The sequence below is a fragment of the Conger conger genome, chromosome 4, assembly GCF_963514075.1.
Source record: "Conger conger chromosome 4, fConCon1.1, whole genome shotgun sequence".
Taxonomy (NCBI): Eukaryota; Metazoa; Chordata; class Actinopteri; order Anguilliformes; family Congridae; genus Conger; species Conger conger.
This window is the reverse complement of record NC_083763.1, coordinates 16,033,925-16,055,963: the sequence shown is the minus strand read 5'-3', so window position 1 is coordinate 16,055,963 and position 22,039 is coordinate 16,033,925. Positions and strand designations below refer to the sequence as shown.

Here is a 22,039-nt window from a genome sequence, read left to right as displayed (position 1 = left end):
AACCTCTCTCCAGCTGTTCAAATGTTAGAGTAAAAGGAAAACAGAATACTAATGTGTTATTGATCTAAAACAGCTGAGGCAGCACTAATTCAGTCTGCTGCATTTCCCGCAAAATTATAATTATTTTCCTCAGAGGCACTGCTGGGTCATGGAATATGTAATTTCAGTTACTCTATATTGTTCAATAAAGAAGCATTTATTAAAAATGTGTGTCGGGTTAATCAATAATAATTATATACTTTTGTTTTTCATGCTTTTGCTGTAGAACAATAAAGTAAATGTCATGATGTGACCGATGCTAGCAGTGCTCACAATTGAACTCGGTATCTCTTAAAATGCAGGTATGGGGAGGTGTAAATGTTGCCATGGGAACCACACCTATTTAACTTCCTGTGCAATTTTAAGGTGCTCTTCTCTTGAGTGTTTCTAGTGTCCTGCCAATTGGCCTCTGGCACCATTTCGACCAGAAACACGAGATCCTTGGTAGCCAGGCTTCAAAGATGGCCGTGTTTATTTTGGAGTGCAAAGCTTGAATCAAGGACCTTGGGGTGTTGACTCAGGTTACCTCTGTTTCTAACCACATGTAAACCAAGCACCGCCTCAAAATTCCCCTTGGGAAAAAAATATGAAATTTTGGGTGGCCAGTGAAAAATGTAGCTTTGTTTTTCTTGGTATTCACAAGTTTTACAATCCTTCAAAGGAACGTTTCAAAGTACCTACCACAATTTAAACTTTGTGTTTACTTTGCTTTGATTCAGAAATTGTATTTATTTTTTCTTCGATTGAGACTTGGTGACAGCTGTCGTGTGTGTTGCGGGAGCTGTGATATGGCCATGTGCTCACATAATTTTCTGTTTGTCAGATATAGGATAATGTGCCAATCCAAATAATGTCCAAAAGGTCTTTTTTCATTTTTTTATTTTGTTTTAATGGGTTAAATTCTTTGTGTCAGAGTGTGTGTGTGTGTGTGTGCATGAGGGGTTTAGAATTTGTCCCACTGAAACCAGATCAAATGTTGATGTATATTTTATTATATTATTATATTTTATTATATAGAATGTTTCATTATTTTCACGTTTCGAACACATACAATCCAAAAGCTTTGAAATGAAAAGCCTTGTGCCTGTCCCGAGCCTTGCAGGCCCCAGAGTAGGAGGTGCAGGTAGGTGCTGACCCCGGTTTTGTCTGTTTGTGCAGTCATGTTGCCCCCCCTCGTGCTGCACAAGTCCGCCATCCCGCCCTACCAGCGCGGCTTCTACTGCAGCGACGACAGCATCCGCTTCTCTTATAAGAGCAGCACCGTCCCCTCCCCAGTGCTGATGGGCGTGGGGCTCATTCTGCCGGTCGCCTCTGTAAGTGCTCCACGGCGCAGCCCCTGGAACATGGGGGCCAAACGGGGGGTGTCCGACTGTTCCGCTGTCCTCAAAAGACCCGTAAAAAAAGGCAGGGTGCATTCCAGTGGTGGCTTGACAATGTCAAGGGGAAAGCGCAGGTGGTGAAAGGGTCGCTGAACCTTAAAGAGTGAAGATGGGTTAAAACGTCTCTTTGGGGGACGTAAGGAACCGTGAAGCGGATCACCCCACTCCCGCAGTCCCCATGTTGCCGGGGCGCCCTGCGCTGTGCCCCCTGTGTGCACTCCTGTGTTTGTGTCCCTGTTACTGACCTGAAACATTTGTGTCTCTTCTTCCTCTTTGTCTCGCTGTAGCTGGCCTGCCTTTCCTGATTATTGAAACTAGCACTATCAAGCCCTACCAGCGCGGGTTTTACTGCACCGACGAGTCCATCAAGTACCCGTTCAAAAACGGAGACACCATAAGTGACGCTGTGCTTTGCGCCGCTGGCATTCTCATTGCCATTCTTTCTGTAAGTTTTTCTCCTTTCAATATATTTCACCAAGCCATACAAACCCTAATTGCCGTATACACAAAAAGAACCAATTCATTATAAATCTTTAAAATGTATTTATTTATTGAATTGTGGCAAGAAACATGCTTTTATTTGCATTTTACTCTGAAAGCTACATACGCCTTAGTGATGCTATTCTGAGTCTGTGAATAGAAGACTTTACATTGCAAATGCTATTTTATACGATTCATCAATTGCTCAGCTTTAGGCTACATCGTCGTCTTTTGTGTTTTTGGCCCTATGTGTTTTTTGTTGGGGTTTCATGTTAATTCCATGTTGTTTGTCTTTTGTGAATTAATCCCTTGTCTCATCCTCACATATCAGCATTGGCTCATTGCAATGTCAAAATATGTATGGGGAGAGAACGCAGAGGCTTTTAAAATCCTGTGCGACGCCCCCTTGCTTCCTGAAATCCAGATTCGTTCTTTAGTGAAATTGGCAGGGAACAGAATTAGAAACAAAGTGCAAGTTGACTGCAGATTAGGAGCAGGCAGCCCTCAACAGTGTAGCAGTTCTGTAGGACACCCCAGAGAGTGCAGCCACATGCCACCCCAGAGCTTGGCTTCCCCACACTGAGGCTTTTCTCCGCTCCTTACAGAGGCTTTCAATGCTGGGAAGCCATGAAAACTGTTGAATGGTGAGAGCTGTGGGTTTGTAGTGGGGATTCGGATTCCCCAAAGCTCTGAATCCGTGATGCTGAAGCTGTTTCTCTTTAAGGTGAAGGCCAGACATAAGGGACTGAAGAATGTGGAATTTGTATGTAATTATGCTTGACATGTTGGATACTGCTTGGATCTGATGATTGCTGGAGGGATGTGCCATGCATGGAGCAGATTAAAAACCAGCCTGTTAAACCCATCAGTAAAAATAGGTGGCGTGCTCTATATCTGCAGTAGTGGCAGGTAAGAGCTGAGTGGGTTTATATTGTTTTGTTGTAAGTTTGAGGTCCAGTTCGCAGTGTTTCTGTGTTGAACATCTCATCTCTGGCACCAGCACATAAGATTCATTTTAAAGACATAAAACCTGTGGTGGAGATTCCAAAAACCCAGACCATTTTGGGGCGTGATTCCTTGCGAAAACCCAAACAGAAAAGTGCCTGGGACAGCGTCTCCCACCATTGGTGGGAGGGAAACGCGCCCTCCAGCTCAGCGTTTCTTCTTATCAAAACCAGGAGTCTCTAGTCTGCTCACAGCTCGTGGTTGGGGAGCTGGCGGTCTGCACAGCTGCAGTGAATTAACGGCGTCTCAATTCCCTCTGTTTACCCCAGCAAGGCAGTCTCTACTCCATTCTCCCGACAGCTCTTGTCTGCACTCAAGAGTGGCAGAAAGTTGTGGTGGAGAACCTGGGCAGAAGTGAGGGAGATGTATACAAATAATGAGAGTTAAAATATACACTCTGCTCAGTGGATCAGCTCTGAATACAGTCCACCAGTGTAGACTCCAGGTTACCTATCTGAAGCCTTTCAGAACATCAACACAATCCACTGCATATTCTGCAGAATGTGCCATAGCACTATATACATTATGTATATAATTAATATACTCTATGTATGTGTGTGAATTAAACTTTATGCTTGCATATAATCGGGGGACGGACAGAATTAACCAGAGAAATGGAGTCCTTGCATCAGAGATGAAACGCTGGAAGGCTCAGCAGTGGTCCAGTAAATATTATCTCAAGCTTGACTAAGAAGTGGAGGAGCACAGTGAAGCTTTGTTAGGGCCTGCTGGGGTCCTGGGAGATGTCCCCAGTGATCCGTGTGATTGACACTTCCACATTTCACCTGGGGTTGGCTACAGACCTCCTGCTGGAACGGTGTGGTTCAGTCTCTGCTGCTTGCACAGAGTCGCACTGCACAGCTTTATGAGCCCTCGTCATTAGAGGTGACTCACACACTTCTCTAAAAGTATTACTTATAACTAGTTTTGAGTGATTTGGTGATGGATTGGTTTGTTTTTCTATTTGACTTGAGGAATTAAACACTTCCTCTGCTTACATTCTAATAGTTCTCACCCTACTGATTTCCAAAACACCCTCTGTCATTGCTAACTGTGAACATATAGCTTTATAATATACTATATTACTATATAACCTCTAAACCAGGCAAGGCAGGCCATGCTTTTCTGTGTTTTTGTGTTTGACATATCATCCCCTTTTTTGTTTGACATTTCATCCCCTTTGTCTGTTGTGTTTGGGAAACTAACACTAACATAGGAAATGTTGTCATTATTACCACTGAGTGTTGTTATCACTTCCTCATCTGTTAAACCTATTTGTAAGAAGGAATGGCCAGGATCCAGAACGCTCTCTACATGCAATATGTCCCCCTGCCTTGTTTAGATCATTATTGGAGAATGCTACAGGATTCACTACCTGAATGAGGGCTCCAAGTCCTTCATCACCAATCCGTACGTCTCTGCCCTCTACAAGCAAGTTGGCGTCTTCATCTTCGGCTGCTCAATTAGCCAGTCCTTCACAGACATTGCTAAGGTGTCGGTTGGCCGCATGCGCCCCCACTTTCTCGATGTGTGCAACCCAGACTTCTCCGCCATCAACTGCTCCCTGGGATACATCACGGATTACACATGCAGAGGGCTCGAAAGCAAAGTGCAGGAGGCCAGGTATGAATGAACAGGAACCCTCCGCATCCTCATTAGTGTGTCCAGTTACTATCGGCTGGTCTCATCTGGTCTTGTCTGATCAGATAGAGTGTAATTGAATCACAACTGTCTGGACACATGCTGTACGGAGCACAATATTTATCTTAATGGAAATCGCATTAAAGCCCGTTCCTGAAATAGGATCTTATCTAATCATCTGCGCCTATTAGTAATCACTGCAACCCAGCAGTATTTCAATGGCGTTGAGGCCTCCGGAATCTCATGATGCAAACTTTAACAACGATATGTTAATATTATGTATGCATGTTCTGTGTGAACAGAAAGGCTGTATTCTCAGTTGTGTACTCGTGGGGGTACAGTCAGATGCCTTGAGTCAGGCAATAATTTTCCTCTTCTGCTCCAGCTCTGTGTGATTTTTCCCAAAAGCAAGTAATCTTATCAAGAAATTTATCATGCTCGTATAACCAATCTGGAGTTATTGGATTGGCTTTTCTAAAAAGCATTATGTAATTTTGATTCCTTTTGATTCAGTCTTTCAAAGCTCAACTGGGAGCTACTATAAAATAATCTAAAAGTATAATACGTATTTGGTAGGCTTTAATGAAATTCATGTAGCAATTTTGTGTTGAATGATGATAAAACAAAATTATAAATGGTAAGCATATTTTAGGTCACTGCATAAATTCAATAGTATTAAACTGGGAATCATGGCCCAACAGGAAATTAAATGAAAAGTGTAAGCCTCAGAATTTCTGTCAGTTTTATCATTTCAATAAAATGTGAATTGTTCTGCCTTTGTATTCATATCTTATGACTAAGTAGCAGATAAAGCTATTTGAGTTTACATTTTGAGGTTTTCGTAATCTAAAAGAAAATTACTTCACTGCTTGCTTAATGCATTTTTATGAGATACTACTTTTTAGTGTTCCATTTAAATATCGATTTAACCTGTAATACTTGGAAATCATTACCGAGATACAGCTCTGAGTGACTCTATTCACTTCATAAAGAACTGCATCTAGTCTGAACTTGGTTCTATGCAAAATGTTGAGCAGGGTGGAATTCAAATTTCTGTAAAGTAACATGGCCATTGCAGAGTGATTAAATAATATAATGGAACTGCTGACTGCAGGCCTATTTATGGATGTTTATTTGTTTTTGTTTTTTTCCCCTCCTCAGAAAATCCTTCTTCTCAGGCCACGCCTCTTTCTCCATGTACACTATGTTGTACCTGTCGGTGAGTACAATCTTTAAACACACACACACACACACACGCACACACACACGCACAGTCTTCCACACCTTCCTATTCACCATTTTTTCGAGATGGGTTTTGTATCTCCTGCCCTTGTTATTTGACACTGTCCCTTTATTTCATTTTACTGAATGGCCAGGCGGTTGTCTGTTTTGGCAGACTATAATCCAGTGTTGCACTATGCACTTGGCCACATAGCTCTGCTAGAGAGTTTGAAGTGGTGAGAAGAAACAAATGCTTTCTTCTCAGCAGCTGGTGTGATTCCTTCCACCTCCTCTCCACCTGTTGTGTAGCAGGAGCCAGACTGACCACTCCTAAGCCCTGTGCTTCGAATCTGTGCTAATGCTAGGTGTCTCCCACTTCCTTCTCCTGCCTCTGACGCCTCCATGAACAACAGGGCTCAGAACTGCTACACAGGCCTGAGCCGTGAAGACCTGAGTGTATCTCCCATAGGTGGCCTGGCCCGCGGTGTTCTAATCATCACTGTCACACACACTCAGGCACACAAGATGTCAGACGTACAGGTGTGCGCACAGTCCCTGACTTCCCAGAGGGGGGTTTACATCAGTAAGATGTGACCTGCTCCTCATTCTTTATATTGGAGTATCATATTGAGAGCATGAGCTGAAACTGAATACGTCATGTGAAAACCGGAGATGTATTGATGCCGTCCTTCGGTTCCCTGTCACGGTTCAAGACAAATTACAAGCCTACAACCACTCAACTTGCAGCAAGGGTATCCCTAACTGAGCGCCACTTAAATAAACCTCTAATTTCACAGTCACTGGCCTTTTACCAAAATTGAAGTAATTGTACGGTAAATTTAGAGGTCAGGGGACATCTGGTGAACAGTATAAAATATTTGGTTACAAAGGATATCAAATGGGGCAAAGAGCTTAAGGCACTAGATTGTTAAGTACATGGTCAGAGGTTTCCACAGTTGTAACCTTGTGTTTACCCATCGGTAAAAATCTAAGCTGTGTATGTTCCCCTGGATAATGGCACCTACTAAGGAAATATTATTGTAACTATTATTTTTTAATCATTATTATACAAAGAGCTGCCATTTGTAATATAATGGGAGCAAATAAATAATGGTGCTGACCACAGTGGGCAATTACAGGTTTGGGTATAGTGTAATTCGCGTGTACTGATGAGCAGCGAGGACTGCAGTTGGAATATTCTATTTTGGACATGTTGTTCTTTGTATTAAAACTGATGTAAATGTGAAAAAGCCACAGGAGAACATGGCTGAATAATTGTGGTTGTTTTATGCAAGACGTACTTGACATTTCTTCAGCGGTCTATGCAAAGATCATGTGAATTAATCTGTCCTACTGAGTTGTGGTCGGGAGAGGAATTTGTTAGTGTATTTTGGGTTTGGATATGAGAACTAAAAATTTCACTAGGCACATTTCCTTTTTTTAATCAGCTATTCTAATTCATGTGTTCTGTTGACATAGTCTAGAGGGTTATGCATATTTTGTGCGTATTTTTCCAACAAGTCCGAAAATTTATACAAAGAGAATATATATATTTTTATATGTGCTTACACAAAACTTGAGTTAAAATAATAGTATCAATATGATTTGGCTCACTGGACCAAAGTACTGTAATTGGACAGGACCTTTGAGATGAATATGAAAACCACAAAACTAAAAAAACCCCATCATATCTTTATGTGAACATTTAAACACACATCCACCCTCTGTTTTGCCTTAGGTTCTATCCCTCTTTCTCTCGCCTCTCTCCCTCACACACACACACACACACTCACACTCACTCACACACAGACACATTCACACACACACTCGCACACTCTCTCACACACACACACACACACACACACTCGCACACTCTCACACACACTCACACACACACACACACACACACAAACACGTTGCACGGGCACACAGCCGTCCTTGATGTGTGCTTTCTAAGCCTCCCACACTCCCCGCCTGAGGCAGCTCTCCTGCTGGGCTCAGCTGGCAGACAGACCTCAGGCTTGCAGTAAGTCAAACGCTGCGCTCCTCTTTCTAAACCCCATCCCAGGAACCGGTCATGTGCCCCTGACTCGGTCCGCGCAGGCCGTGGTGAAGTGCACCATTGTTCCACGGCCCCCGTATGCCGACTCCAGCTTGTGGCTTGCTCAGATACCCCACTGATGGTATCTCAGCTGTCAGGGGTGAAGGAGGCCCCCTGGAAGATGTTGGGCAATCCTGAAATTTGAAGGCCCCTTTCCTCTGACTGTCCTCCTTAATGAAAGCTCAGATGTGGTGCTTGGCTGGCACAGACAGGCTCCATTTGTATGGGCACAGTACCTGTCTGTTTCTCCACCCCAGGCTCGGTCCTCGGACCTTCTGTCTTCAGCTGATATGGAAGGGAGACGATCTTAAGCCGTGCATTTTGAATAATTATCATATCTTCGAAGAAGAAGATATAATCCCCACCCACTCGTTAAAACATTGAGGATGAGTCCTGGAGATTTTTTGCTGTAAAACTGGGAGCATTGCCCACATTTAGGATTTAGGATTGCTATGCTGGATTTTCCATTTCACACACTCCTCTCTATACGCTTCTTTTTCTACTTTCATTCTTTTTATTATGGCTGCCAGAATAGGGCTTAGGGCAAAGGGCTTAATGTATAGGGCATAGGGCTTAGGGCTTAGGGCACAGTCAGAGATGATGGTGGTAGCAGAGCATCCGAGCAGCCGGATGTATGGCCATAGTGCAGTATGACCGGTTTAAGCCTTTGCCCTGTGTCTGTGGGAATCCCTGTGGTTGTGAATGGCGCTTCCAGCAGGCTGCGATATGGGTGATGTCAGTGGGTGATGTGGTGAGCCAGGCCTCGTAGAGTGGGTATTTCCCAGCCTCTCTGTAACCTCCTCACAGACAGCTCGCTGCTACAGCAGATGGCTTCTGGTTTGGCTGGGGGAGGTTGCCTCCCGACCGCACAGTGACACTAAAGTTCTGGCCAAGCCTTCACAGCATGCCACAGGCCAGGAGGAAATTTTGGAGAGCTGGTTGAGTGAGGTGAAGTGTTGTGCTTGCGGAAGGGAAAGGATAAACATGAGCTTCTGCCACACACATACAGGTATAAAAACAGAAAACAAAGTGAATACTTGACCAGTGAGGAGGTACACAAGATACTGGTTCTCCTGTCAATATTTTTATTATTTTATCAGAGAAAATATGGACTCTAGTATGTGAAGCTTTGAGGGTTTCTGCAGTTTGACCATAGTAGATTAAGTGTGGATGGTTAAAAGTCAAGTTAGAAAATGTTGTCTGAAACAAAGCCTTATAATTCCTCTGATACTGCAAACACTTTGTGGTACCAATCTGTGTCCAAAAGTGGTGTGATCATCTCAGTTCTGCAGTTTGTTACATATCCGCTCAAAGGAGTTAGTTGCAATGTATGGGGATGTTTTGAAGTGAAGGAAGTACCACTTGTAAGAAAATGTCCCAATGCTGCTTTGTTCTAAGGCTCTATAAATGCATCCACTTTCCCTACCAGTCAATTGGTCACTTTCTCACTCTAAGCAGATCTGCTGTACGAGATATAAAGCAAAGGTTGCTGGAGGACAAAAAGTTATCTCTTCAGCTGCCTCTATAGGAATACTGTTGTGTACAGGCATGGTGCCAGGGCTATTGAGAGGATTGGATAAGGGTATCAGAGCACTTTGTCTCTCGAAGCTCTCTAAGATATGGACTCCGGGGCACCTTAGCCCACTTCTTTGATTTGGCTTTCATAACTGCCACTTGTCTTCTTTTAAGATTGCATCATATGAAAGCCTTTCTTTATCAGTCAGTCCTGCGGATGGAGTGCATTTCCCTCCTGTGACTCCACATTCATTGCCAGGAGTGGACTTCAGGGGCACCCAGCACTCCGATATGCCCAGCTACTGATTTGAGCTTTTTTTTTACCTTCTCAGTGACTTTGTTTGGAAACTTTCTGCAGAGGTTTCCGTACTGATTACCCTAAATATTCCAATGAGATGGAACATGTAACATTGAGACAAAGAGCTAAGTTTTATTTATTCCCAGCAATGTTAAAATCCACATAATGCTAATAGACATCTTATAGCACTTCATGACTACCATGTCAAGTTGAACTCGACAACCTTGCATGAAATTATATAGTGTTTTTGTGTAAGCAAAGCTGGTTGAAGGCCTGTTTGTGGACTGTGACTGTACAGTAAGTCTGCAGTGGCTGCGGAATCTCACCAAAGCAGTAATGCTTTCTGACCTGTCTCTGAAAGATGGTGAAGCTGAAAAGCACGTGGGATGTTGAGCTTCTCAAATAAATGGAATAGCTGTCTGTGTGCACAGCTACTCACTGGACTCTCTAGCGATCTGCTAACGAGTTACCATTTGAAGTATCAACACCGTCTCTACAATTACATTGCCCTGGAGTGCTGTTTGTTTTGTGGCATGTTGTTTATGCGAGTTTGAATAAAAAATAAAAAAAACATTCCTGGCATTGTGTGAAGTGTGCTGGAGGGAGAGAGACCGAGAGGGGCCCGCCCGATACCACAGGGACTGCTCCAGACGGTCCATGTCCCTTTAATGGAGGAAATGGGGATAGAGGCTTGAGGGAGAAGATATGACTGATGTCTTTGGAGTGTAGTGAGAACTGAGCCAGGGCTAGCAAATGCCATACATTCTGTAGAAGGGTTTTATATGTCAAATTCGTTTTTTTTTTCTTCTATCCATAAGATTTAGACCTTGAAACTGGATGTTGAATTTGTAAAAAAACAATAATTCTAGGTTTGTTTTTACCACAAGCAGGATTATTTTATGGGTAGCGTGAATCATATGAGTGGAAACCATTGTTTCTCAAAAGGGCTTTACAATTGTCTCATATTTTACAATAGTCAGTCCAAGGAATCATCCTGAACTCAATTTCAGTAAACCCAACCACAATGCATTTGTGTGGTTTCTCACAACTTCGATTTCCCAATTCTATGTGAATTCAAGACAAGCTTCAGTTATAGGGTTGTTTTCATCAGTCTTTGGAAGTGTCAGCAACCATAATTATTTCTGAATGGCAAGAACACCAAGTAATTGGCACTTTTAAGGGCAAAACAGTTCCTAATTATTTTGATGGAGCAGTCGATGTAAAATTGTGTGCTCCCAGCCAGGAAGTCAGAATGAAGAGAATGAATGTGTATTTGGAATTAGTTCCTGCTTGCTGTTATAATCCACTTATAGTCTGTTTTGGCCCTTTCTAAAACTCAGTTCCAGTTTGCAGAGACAGTTGAATTGTTTTAAAATTGATCTTACTGATATTCATCCCAAACTACTTGTTTGGGATCTCAGAAGTAAAAGCTGCTGAGACGCATGTCATTGCTAAAGGCACATTTTATCCCAAATGGATAAACACTACTGTGGTTGCTGAGTCAAGTGATGGTAAGGAATGTTTGGACTTTTTCCTGCTCCCATTAAAACTTAAACTGTGTCGGAGTAATTCTGTATCCCAGACATGGGTTAAAGCCATGTTGTCTGGGATTAAGAGGCTTAAGACCACTGTAACATTAGGCTAATGCATTTGCTTCGATTGCATTCTTGCATGGAAAAGCCATTATGAGGTGCAAGATTGCTGATGTTCAGGTTGAAGATGGGTGGGTTGATTGTGTGTGATATCCTGTGGGATCTCAGACAGAACAATGAAGCTACCCACCACTGGCTCGCACCCTTTTCCGATCTATACCTGAGAATAGATTCCGAGGAAGTGAATATACAAAACATCCCTGGGAGGAATTCCTTCCTAAAAAAACAACGATGATGATGTTTGTCGATAGCATTCTTTCCAGGATGCGGGATTTGACCTTGTCCACACCTTTACTGGGAATACAACTAATGTAGATGGCTATTTTGGGGGTATTTTAAAGCTTGTTGATTATTCTGTCAGTGGGGGTTAGGGATGTGATCTCTTGGCTCTCTGTTCCTCCTCCCCCCTTCCATCTCCAGGCAACATAGAGGAAGGCCAGGCCAATTCATGGCAATGGATTTTGTGGGGAGGAGAATAAACACAGGAAGTCCGTGGGTCCCTGTTTGACCTTGGTTTAGGTTCAGGGTGTCTGGGTTCCTGTCTCGCCACTTCACTCCAGAGGGGGCCAGGGGCTCCATTTTCTTTTGGAAGCGTTTCTTCTGCTTCAGTGTGAAGCATGTCCCCGCCTTGTCAGTGATTTAAGTAGAGAAAATGTAGTCATTTGATTTCTGTTACCCTCATGTTTATTCAGAGAGTGATGGGTGGGTTTTGAAAAGGTGTTGAAAATGGACTTGCCTGTATATTATTCTCCTCTTACAGTGGCTTTGATATTTGTACAGCTGTAGTATGAATATTTGTTAGAACTGCAAGAGTTGCCGTTTTTCCTTCCTCTTGATTCCTGGTTTCAAGTTTGTCATAATGCTGGAGAAGTGTGTGCTTAACCAGAAATAACAGTGGTATTTCTCACAGGTGTGGGCTGAACAAGTTCAAGAGAAAGAGTATTATGTAAAATTCTCATTTCTCATCTCTGCAGTTCTGCCTTCATTCAGTAGTGCGGATTGCGTAATATTTTCCAAGTTGACTTGTACATGGTTACCATGACTCACTCATGGCATTTCCGATATCCAAGAAATTCCTTCTAGTAGTACAATTGTTTGACAATATATTCTGTATTATTATATAACCGGTTTTTTGAATGGGAGCTATTCATATTGAAAGCTCAAGCCTGAATGAAGAGTGTACGCTTGGTGTCTGTATCTGACTTGCTTTTCTTCTTCTTCTTCTGTAGTTCTACCTGCAGTCCCGCTTCACATGGCGTGGAGCACGCCTGTTGCGTCCCCTGCTGCAGTTCACCCTGCTCATGATGGCCTTCTACACCGGCCTGTCCCGCGTCTCTGACCACAAGCACCACCCCACCGACGTCCTGGCCGGGTTTGCACAGGGAGCCCTGGTGGCCTACTGCATAGTAAGTTCTGCTTCCCAGACCGCATTTTTCACATGCTGTTCACCCCAGCTGTGTCACGAAACCAGCATTCAATAGGAAGATGGAAAACATCTGTAGTAAGTGCAGTGTTTTGCTTTTGTTTTATCTTTGTTTTTGTTTTTTTTAATGACATCGTTCATACTGTACTCAACCTACTTTACAATGTTACAAGCTTACGTTTTCAGGAAATAACAAAGCATTAATTGTAATCTGCCCCGTTTCCTAACCCCAGTGTGACTTTTGACTGTGAGTTAGTGATCCTTTGGAACATCCAGTGCAATTCAGGAATGCATCATGCTCTGGTTTAGGCCATAAAGAATCTTGTGTTTAATGCAAGCCATATATATTTATTTATTTATTTATTTTTGAATGGAGGACAGCTTATTCCACATGGGCTAGAGCTGGTGAACCATGAAATATCACTGGAATTGAATCAAAACATTGTCAGCCCCACCCTCATCTCCACATGTTTCCTTTGCTCTGAGAAATTGTGCAGCCAGCAGAGTGGAAAAAGACTCTTGATTCCTCGTAATGAACAGAGGATTGCCTGGAGCCCTGCGGCAGCTCCCAGGGAGCATGCTGCCCTTCAGCTGGGTGCCAGTGCCCACATACACACACACACACTCACACACATACACACACACACACACACACACACACAAATATGCACACACACACACACACACACACACACACACGCACACACACGCACACACACACAAACACACACACACGCACACACAAACACACACACACACATACACACACACACACGAATATGCACACACACACACTTACACACATACACACACACACACACACGGATATGCACACACACACACGCACACACACACACACTCACACACACGAATATGCACACACACTAACACACACACACACACACACACACACACCCACACACACACACATTAAAACAAATCTGTGAATTTGACACTTGACACCTCCCGTCTTGGTTCTTGCCAGATGAATTTTTGCGGTGTGCATAACACGGTAGTAGGCTGGATGACGCCAAGGAAAACTAAATTGGGGAGAAAAAAAAAATCTGCTTTCTTTTGAAACAGAGATGCAAAGATGCTGTTAATTATTTTGAGGCCTTTTTTATTGGGCTGCCTCTCTCGGGCTCAGCAGACCTTTGCCCACGCTTGCAGTGCTTTCCAAAGCAGACAGCCACCCTGTAAGGCCCCCTGATCTCCTGTGGGGGCCCAAAAGTAAACGTGGAAATTGTTCGTTCCATAAAATAAAAGTGTTTTCATAGACTTTCCATAAGGCTGCCAGGCCTTGGCACGGCTACTGTCACTGTGCTACCAGGTTGATTTCAGGCTAACTCTTGGCCGCCTCGCTACTTTCGGCTCTGATAACCGGCGCACTCTGGAGTCCGTAGGGAATGTATTTCGTCAAACAAATTGCCACTGACATCGCTCCTCCTCCCAAGCATTGTAGACACCAAGTGCAGCTTTTTAATGCCGTTAAGTCTGTTATGCTGGATATTTTCCACCTCCCTTCACCGTTTGTCTTCAAGAATTCATGAACAAATAGCTTTGTTAAAAAATAGCAATTGAACCACTTATTTCACTGGCCTGTGATTGGGTTTTGCTTTATAACCCATGATAAGGGTCATTGTTTGTTTTGATTTGCGATAAACTGCACAGACACGCTTCATGCGCACAGCCTTTATTTTGCTAGCGTGTGCTCCATCAGCCAAGGATCCTGAAACTGCCATGTTGTGCTGCTTTATAAGGAGATGAGACTGTCTGCCCTGCTTTCAAATGTATTTATTTACTGCTTCATTCAAACGTGTAGAAAACAGAGAGGGTAATGGATAGAGGAGGGACCACAGCTGAGAAAGTTTCATGGCTTAAGTACCATAGGGATGGTACTTTGGGCTCCAGTGTGAGGTTTGGAATTCCATTCAATTCACTTTTGGGAACTGCACAACGAATTTGTAAAATAATCCTGAGCAGCATTCTAGCACATCTAAAGAGCATTTCACTCTTGCAATTTGGCCATTGGCTGTTCAAGGGCAGATGGGGATATCAGAAAACTGTAATAAAGCTATTTGCAAGGAGGAATGCAATTGATGTGTGATAGTGTAGTATTCTAAGACAGACCAGTCGTCTTATTTGTTTTGTTTGTTTGTTTTTAGATTATGTTCTGGTTCCACAGTCACGCAGTACATTTTCTCCCATGAACAGCGGTCCTTAAAACAGGCACACCCAGCCTATCCAGGCACAGTTGGCTGGTTTTATGGGGCTTGGAAACACTCAGGCTCTCCTCTCGGCCGTCTCAACCAAGAAATCTAGCGAAACGCACACATCTGCAAATGCTTAGGGACTGCAATTAAAATATCTTTAATAACCTCAGTTAAGAAGTGGCCTTTAGGGAGATCTCATAGTCTGTGTTGTTGGAGAAGAAATAAAAACAGTCATCCAGAGCTAAAGTACAATACGTCACACTTGGTTGCAGAGCGTGTCAGGTCTTCAAAGACATCTAGGGTGGGTGTTATTTATTGTCATGTAGGGATAGCACGCCAGTTGTCTCCTCTGTTAGCATAAATGGCAAAGTACCACACATCGAATGGCTGTGAAAGTTATCCATGGATTAATCCCTCAGGTTCATAGTTATGTTTTAGGTTGTGTGTAGTGAGTTTGTGAGTCTCCAAAACTCTTGAGGGCCCACTGCAGACATGGCCTGTTCAATGTACGCTGTCTCAACCATATGTGTCCACTATAACTGAGTCACAATGTTTTGAGAGACCAGATTTGAGAGAGGAACCCTTTAAGTTAAACAGGAACAGGCTTGATTTCTCTTCAGCCTACATTGGAGTTGGTCACATCCTGTACCTGTTTCCTGCTTGGAGTGGAATGCCCTTCATAAAGATGGCATACCTTTTGCTTTTTTTTGCATGGTTTAGGCCAGGGGGTAGGAGGTGGGCCAACGCTGTTTGCTAATTCTGATGGGTTCTTCCTGTAGCATAGCAGACAAGGTCAGGCTTAAGGAAGCAGCTGTGAAAGACCACTGGAGTGACTTTTCCTCTGCTCTCCGACCATGGCCATGAAGAACTTAACTTTTTTGTGCTTTCTGACCTTGTATTGACAGACCAAGGGGGGAATTGTCGATCTCTGCTACTAATCTCTGCCCAAGATAATAGCCCCCAGTTAAAGTTCTGGTTATCTGCCAACGCAGTCACATATCCAATCTCTAGGGCGTTTTTGTTTTTACCCAATTAGTCACATTTACACGTTTCATTATTTCGTGTGTGAAACCTCACGAGAACTTGTGCGACAAGCCAGGAGAAAAGAAGCTGAAGCTCTGGGCTTTTGTGTGGTATTAAACCCTCCAGATGTTATGCATTTAAAAAATTGGCCTCACGAGTTAGTTCTTTTTTTTGCTGTTCATGGACGTGCTCCAGTGCCTTGAGACAACAACCAGTGCTATGCTGCCTTTGGTGAAGGCCCTTCCTCGCCTGTCTGCCTGGCCTGAGGGTGCTAAAGGATTCATTGCAGAATCATGGAAGCCTCTTCCTCTCTTCACACGCTGGGTCGAAAATTAAAAGCGTAAAGTTGAGAGTCTGGGAAAGACAAAGAAATGCAAGGCTTGCTCCAGATCTATCACGTTAGTTAACAATATCATTTAAAATAGCTTGTCCTGGGTATTTTCACCTTGGCGAAAACGAAATCTGAATGCCTGTCCTTAGATGTTCAAATATTTGCTAAATGTCTCACCTCTTTTGCATTGAAGTTTATAGCCCCGCTTGCAAGTGTTCAGAATAAGTCTCAACTTCTATTGTGTGGGGTTTCTTTTTTTTTATACTTCAAAATTTATTTGGAAACTTAAGTAGAATCAAACGGCTTGAAAGCAACTTTTCACGCTGTAATTTCCTGCCTGACTCAACGTCTCTATGAGTCAGATGCCATAAACCTGACTTTTAAAGGGTTCCATCTGCTGGGCAGTCATGATCAAAATAAAATTAATCAACGGGAGGATAATTTCTTTGTTTAAGTCCTTTTGGTTCGTTCTGTTCTCGGCCTTCTCCCATTGTTAGTACCAGGATGACGTTACTTCCAGCAGGTCGCTCCAATGCACTCCTCCCCCTACTGAAATAGACCTTTCTTTCCATGAAACAAAAAAAAAATTGATGGGTTTATTGTTTTTGTACCCACAGGACATAAAATTACTATAGGCAGTGTGCTGGCAGACAGTTAGTGGCCAATATCGAGGAAAGTGGCAGACTGATGCCTGAATTAACAGTGTGACTTGACCCCTGGCACTCTTCCAACAAGGAGCCCACTCTCACAGTTCTCCCGCCTGTTGCTGACTTTGCGGTCTCAAAACAATGGGTTCTGCCACCATGGGAAGGTCCCTCTTGTACCACAGGTTATGACACAGGAACTTCCGCAGCTGCGATAAGGGTTCATTGGCTGCTGAAGTTCAGAGGTCGAAACCTCTGCCGTGAGTCAGCCCCTTACGAGATCCTGGATCCTGGTGCCCTGAACTGGTTCCCATGTGTCACCCGTGCCTGTCTCAGAATCACTCATGCCCACTGCTTCTTCTACAAACAGGACATGCACTTTTTATCTAGCATGACTTGTGAATGGATCCTATACATTTTGGCTCCTAATTAGTCCACATCATTCTGTTAAATGTCATCAGGAAATGGCATCATCTAGTTCCCCATCTAGTAGTTATTTCAGCAAGCACTTCATGCTTCAAAAGGTCACCAGCAAATGGAATTATATTATACCAGAAAGAAGCCTGCTGGCCTTTTTCAAAAGCTATAGCTTGTCCAAACAGGTGCTCCTGCTCACCTTTAAGCATTGTTTCATGATGATAGTGGAGAGTATGAACACACGCTCTATAGTTACTATGCGTGTATTGCATTGCTTTTGGTATTCAAAGTCATACATGAGAAGGAGGTGCATTCATGTGGCCTGAAGCCCTGCACTCATAACAGGAAACAGAGTGCCTTTTTTAAGCCTCTTCTTTTGTAACTGGCAATGTGCGCTGACCAGCTCTTCTCTGACAGTGAAGCAGGAAACCTGATAGCCAAGTTTGTGCCTGCCATCCAAAGTATTTTGCGTGCTTCCGCTGTTGTCCCCTGACACGTAGTAAACAAAGGCAGGCCAGACACAGAGGAAGAATCTAATATTTCAGACTAAAATATATCTCAGCTGTTTACCATGCCCGATGGACAATAATCTAGTATGGGTGGCTTGTGTCAAAAAAAAAAAAACACACTTGGTGGCAGTTCAGCTCCCATGCGCCACTTTATTTTTGCAAAGGTACAGCCAGAAACATTGGGCACCCAGTAAGGCCACTTAGTCCCACTTCAGCTCAAATGGAATAAAACTTTTCAATTTACACTGCTTTGTAACGTAATCCCTAATCTGTGTAGTGGATGGTGAGGCAGGTAAGGGTTTTTGGGGTTGCTTGAGTGTCTTGGAGGAAATCGTAAGGTTCCTGACCAGGGCTGTTTCCACGGTCCCGTTTCCGTTCTGCCACTCCCTGGTAGGCTGGCCTCTACATCCTGTTTCACCAATGATGTCATTAAAGCTCCGGAAAGGTTGCCTTTCTGTATCTTTTTCTCGTTCCCACCATGCCAAGCCTAAGTGACCTCATACTGCCAAATCAGGACTGAGAAAACCTGTCTTAATGACATGGATTTCTATTGGACATGAGTCACATGGTGATTAACGTATATTTAACACTTTATATTTAAAGTGTGCCGGTGCTGTCAGGGCAAGTTCTCCATGGCTGGGTTCAGTCTGGCAGATGGCCTAAAACACTCACATCCTCTCCTGAATTGCTCATTGTGCATTGGCATACTCACACCTCACTTGTCATTTTATTGTCGCTCAGACAGGAAATTGTGAATCATATGATGCATTATGTGTATATACCAGACAGAAAGTATTTTTGCTATGAATGTAGTTTATACAAATTAGGGTAATACCTGGCACCTAAGTAACTGCATTTTGGAACTGCAACCAGTCCATATCTGACAACTCCTATCTGTATTCTCCTATCTTCTAGGTCTTTTATGTATCGGACCTCTTCAAGCCTAAAGCCAAGACGGCCACCCCTCCACCCTCTCCCATCAAGAAAGAACTGCTCCCCTCTGCAGACATCATAGAGCGGAACAATCATCACAATATGGTGTGACGGAGCATTGCCCAGACAATCTGAAGCACACCCAGGACAGACACCTGTGACCGTTGACCAGCAACCACCCTGCTGCTCACCCTTCTCATCTGACAGTAGAATGTAGGGAAGAGAGACCGTTTATTCTTGCCATTGAGACTTTCATTTTTTTAAATTGAGCCCTTGCTGTAGAAGAAAAAGCTAAACAAAAAACCCCCAAAATGTGTAGGGTTTTGAGCCTCTTAACTACTTTTTGTAGATTCACTTCTCTGACTTAAGAGAAATAATCACGCATTCGGTTACGGGAGGGGTGGGGGGGTTAAAAAAATAATTAAAAAATGACAAAGAAAAAAGGAAAGGGTGAATGGGATATATTGCTGGCTGAAGTGCCCTCTAGGACATCACCAGTTAATCCCTGTCCTTCTCTGTGGCCTTTCTTCATATAGGACAACAAATTCCTTAGTAATAGGAATGATTATTTTTTCCTGAAATGTAACTAGCACAGATATATTAACAATATAAATAACTTATAGCACTATATCCGAGCTCATTTCAAATTGTCACCACTTGCTACTTGGAAGAATAGCTATAAGAAAGCTTGTTGATAGTTGTATGATACAGAGGGGGTTCTAGCGCTCACACAAAGTGAAGAAGCCTAGGATTATGCAGTACCTCTTTGTCACAAGGACCTGCTTGTGATATTTGGAAAGAAAAGAGGTAATACAAGTGAAAGTTTGCTTTCATTTCCAACCCATCAGGTTTATTATAGACATTCAGAACAGTGGCCTACCACCATGGGATGTGGGTAAGGGGAGGGATGCGGGAGGCATGATTAAGGATTTTCTTTCTTAGGGTGATGTAAAGTTCTCACTGCCTCCCATCACAAGCAGTACTGTGGGCTCTTGGCTGTGCCATGCTGCCCCTCAGTGTTGGGGTCTTCAGTAGAGGAGTTCGGGTGGGCGGAGGAAGGGACACGGGGTCTGTCGGGACAGTCGTTGGGATTGACTCCCATGGCATACTGGCACATTTTGGCAGAGGGCTCTTTCCGCTGGCTGGGAGGAGCTCCACTTACTCAATCACTCCATGACAGAAGTGTGTGTCCGCGATGTACACCAGACGTGCCCCCATCAATGGTGTGTGTGTAGATAAGGCCTGAACAGGTCGGGGCACCCGCAGTCAAAACTGTGCCAAGTCCGGAGTGCGTGTCGCTGAGTAACGAGAGGACTGTTACTATGTTTTGAAAAGAAAACTGTGGATTTAAAAAAAAAAAAATATTTGATATGGATGCATCTTTAACATTTTTTATGTTGTCTGTTATTAACAATAGCAATTGTACAGTTACCCAAATAATTTTACAGCATACACAAAAACCCTGTAAACAATGACAACTCCACAATGTTGCACATCCTTCTCATTGTATAGTCCGTCCTATCATTTCAACCACAGCAAGCTGTTTTATTTTTTTTATAAATATATAAATAATGTATAGATCACTAAAAATTAACTATGTAAAATATTATCTCCGAACCTTTTTAGTTATATCCACTATGAATAAAAAGTTTGTGTCATGACCTGTGTTATTTACAAAGTGCTGCTTAAAAAAAGCATTGATTGACAGATTTTTGTATTTAGTAAACTAAAATATTGTAGATTTGTGTAGTTTTTAATATGCGTAAAGAAAGAAGTACACCAACAATTGTATTAAAAATCACTTTTAGTATTTTTGTATTGTCTCATTTTGTACAAAAGAAGTATTAGCAAAGTTTTTTTTTTTTTTTCTTCCTGCTAAATGTACTTAGCTATAATACATGTGCTTTTAAATAAAAGCTCATTATCAACAAAAATCGAGTTTGTATTGTATTGAAAATATGATTAGCCTTTGACTCCATTTAAAGCCTAAGTGTGCATCGTTCTCCTTGAATTTACTTCGTTATTTCGGAAAGTCAGATGAGGAATTTGTCCTGAAATTACCACTTTCAACAACTGGTAACTGGAGAAAAAGGGGGGGTGTTTGTGTTGCCAGTTAACAGTAAGTGGTGATTAAGGTAATTAAGGAGGTGGGTCTCTAAACTTGCTATTACTCATTGATAGGCTACGAGCCTGCTTACATGGTTTATGTGACCTATGGTAATGCACTTCATTTAAAGTCCGAGCCCTTGCCAGTGTTGTGGAATCTTTTATGAAAACCAGGCCATAGTATCATAAATTGAATATGTTTTGTACCCCACAGCACAGTTTCCGATCTCCCCACCGAGGCGCAATATAATATGCTCCAGACTGACATTTTCTGGATAAGTTCCCTGCAAAGTTAAAGCTCACCAGCCACCTGGGTTTGCTGGGAGGCCAAACCCTGTATGGATTCAGATCTTGCCCCGCAATAAGCACTTTTAGAGGTTTAGCTTTTGGCTGCTGCTGAAGTCTAATCTAGAGGAAAAGACAAAACATATGCATCCATTTGCACACTCTCTATGGGCAAAGCCATGAGCCATGAGAAGGAGAATACACTTACACTGTGCCTTTCACAGTATGTCTTCAGGTTCACATTTCTTTTCCAGGCCTCCTTGGCCTCGTGTGCTGTTCCTAAGATGCCCTCGGCTGTGTTGGGTTGATGTGCCTCTTCTGTGAAGTTGTCAACATTTCAAAAAAGAAATCGCCCTACAAAGGACAATTTTCAATAGTACTCAACAAAAGGCAGCAAAATATGATTGTTCTTTATATTATAATATAATAATGTGATAGTTGCAAAAAAAAAGTGGAGGTGTTTTCTGTAAGACCTTAATAAGCTGTACTAACTTGGGACCAAAGCCTGATGCAGACGTTTGGGTATGGGGGTGGGGGGTGATTAGTGTTGTTCCTGGTGGCAGCAGCCCCTTGCAAGAAGCTGGCCCCAGGCCAAAAAATATACATTGTTACCACAACACCAGGAACTAATCTAAGCAGTTGTTGATCACCAGCATGGAGTATCCGCTGACGAAATGTTGCGCGCGGCCAGCGTAACGCATGCACACATATGGAGCCCCCCAAGCTTGCAGAACCAAAATGCGGCCGTTGGTGTCATGTTGTGACGTACTGGAGCCTGTAGCCCCTACATGATTAATGAAGGCTTCTTGCTTCTTTTGCTCTGA

At 43.0% G+C, this 22,039-nt stretch overlaps 1 protein-coding gene across 2 annotated transcripts in view; it reads left to right on the top strand.

Annotated features, from left to right (window-relative positions):
* plpp3 (phospholipid phosphatase 3) overlaps window positions 1-20,634 on the top strand; it is a 36,044-nt gene extending 15,410 nt beyond the window's left edge. The window contains exons 2-6 of one of the 2 annotated variants that reach the window (XM_061239424.1): window positions 1,198-1,352; window positions 4,246-4,526; window positions 5,706-5,763; window positions 12,561-12,737; window positions 18,807-20,634. In XM_061239424.1, coding sequence (XP_061095408.1) covers window positions 1,198-1,352; window positions 4,246-4,526; window positions 5,706-5,763; window positions 12,561-12,737; window positions 18,807-18,935 — 800 coding nt within the window. In that variant the 3' untranslated portion in view covers window positions 18,936-20,634. Of the gene's footprint in view, window positions 1-1,197; window positions 1,353-1,705; window positions 1,864-4,245; window positions 4,527-5,705; window positions 5,764-12,560; window positions 12,738-18,806 lie in introns of both variants that reach the window. The other variant, XM_061239423.1, reaches the window with a different exon arrangement.
* Window positions 20,635-22,039: the final 1,405 nt, after the last annotated feature.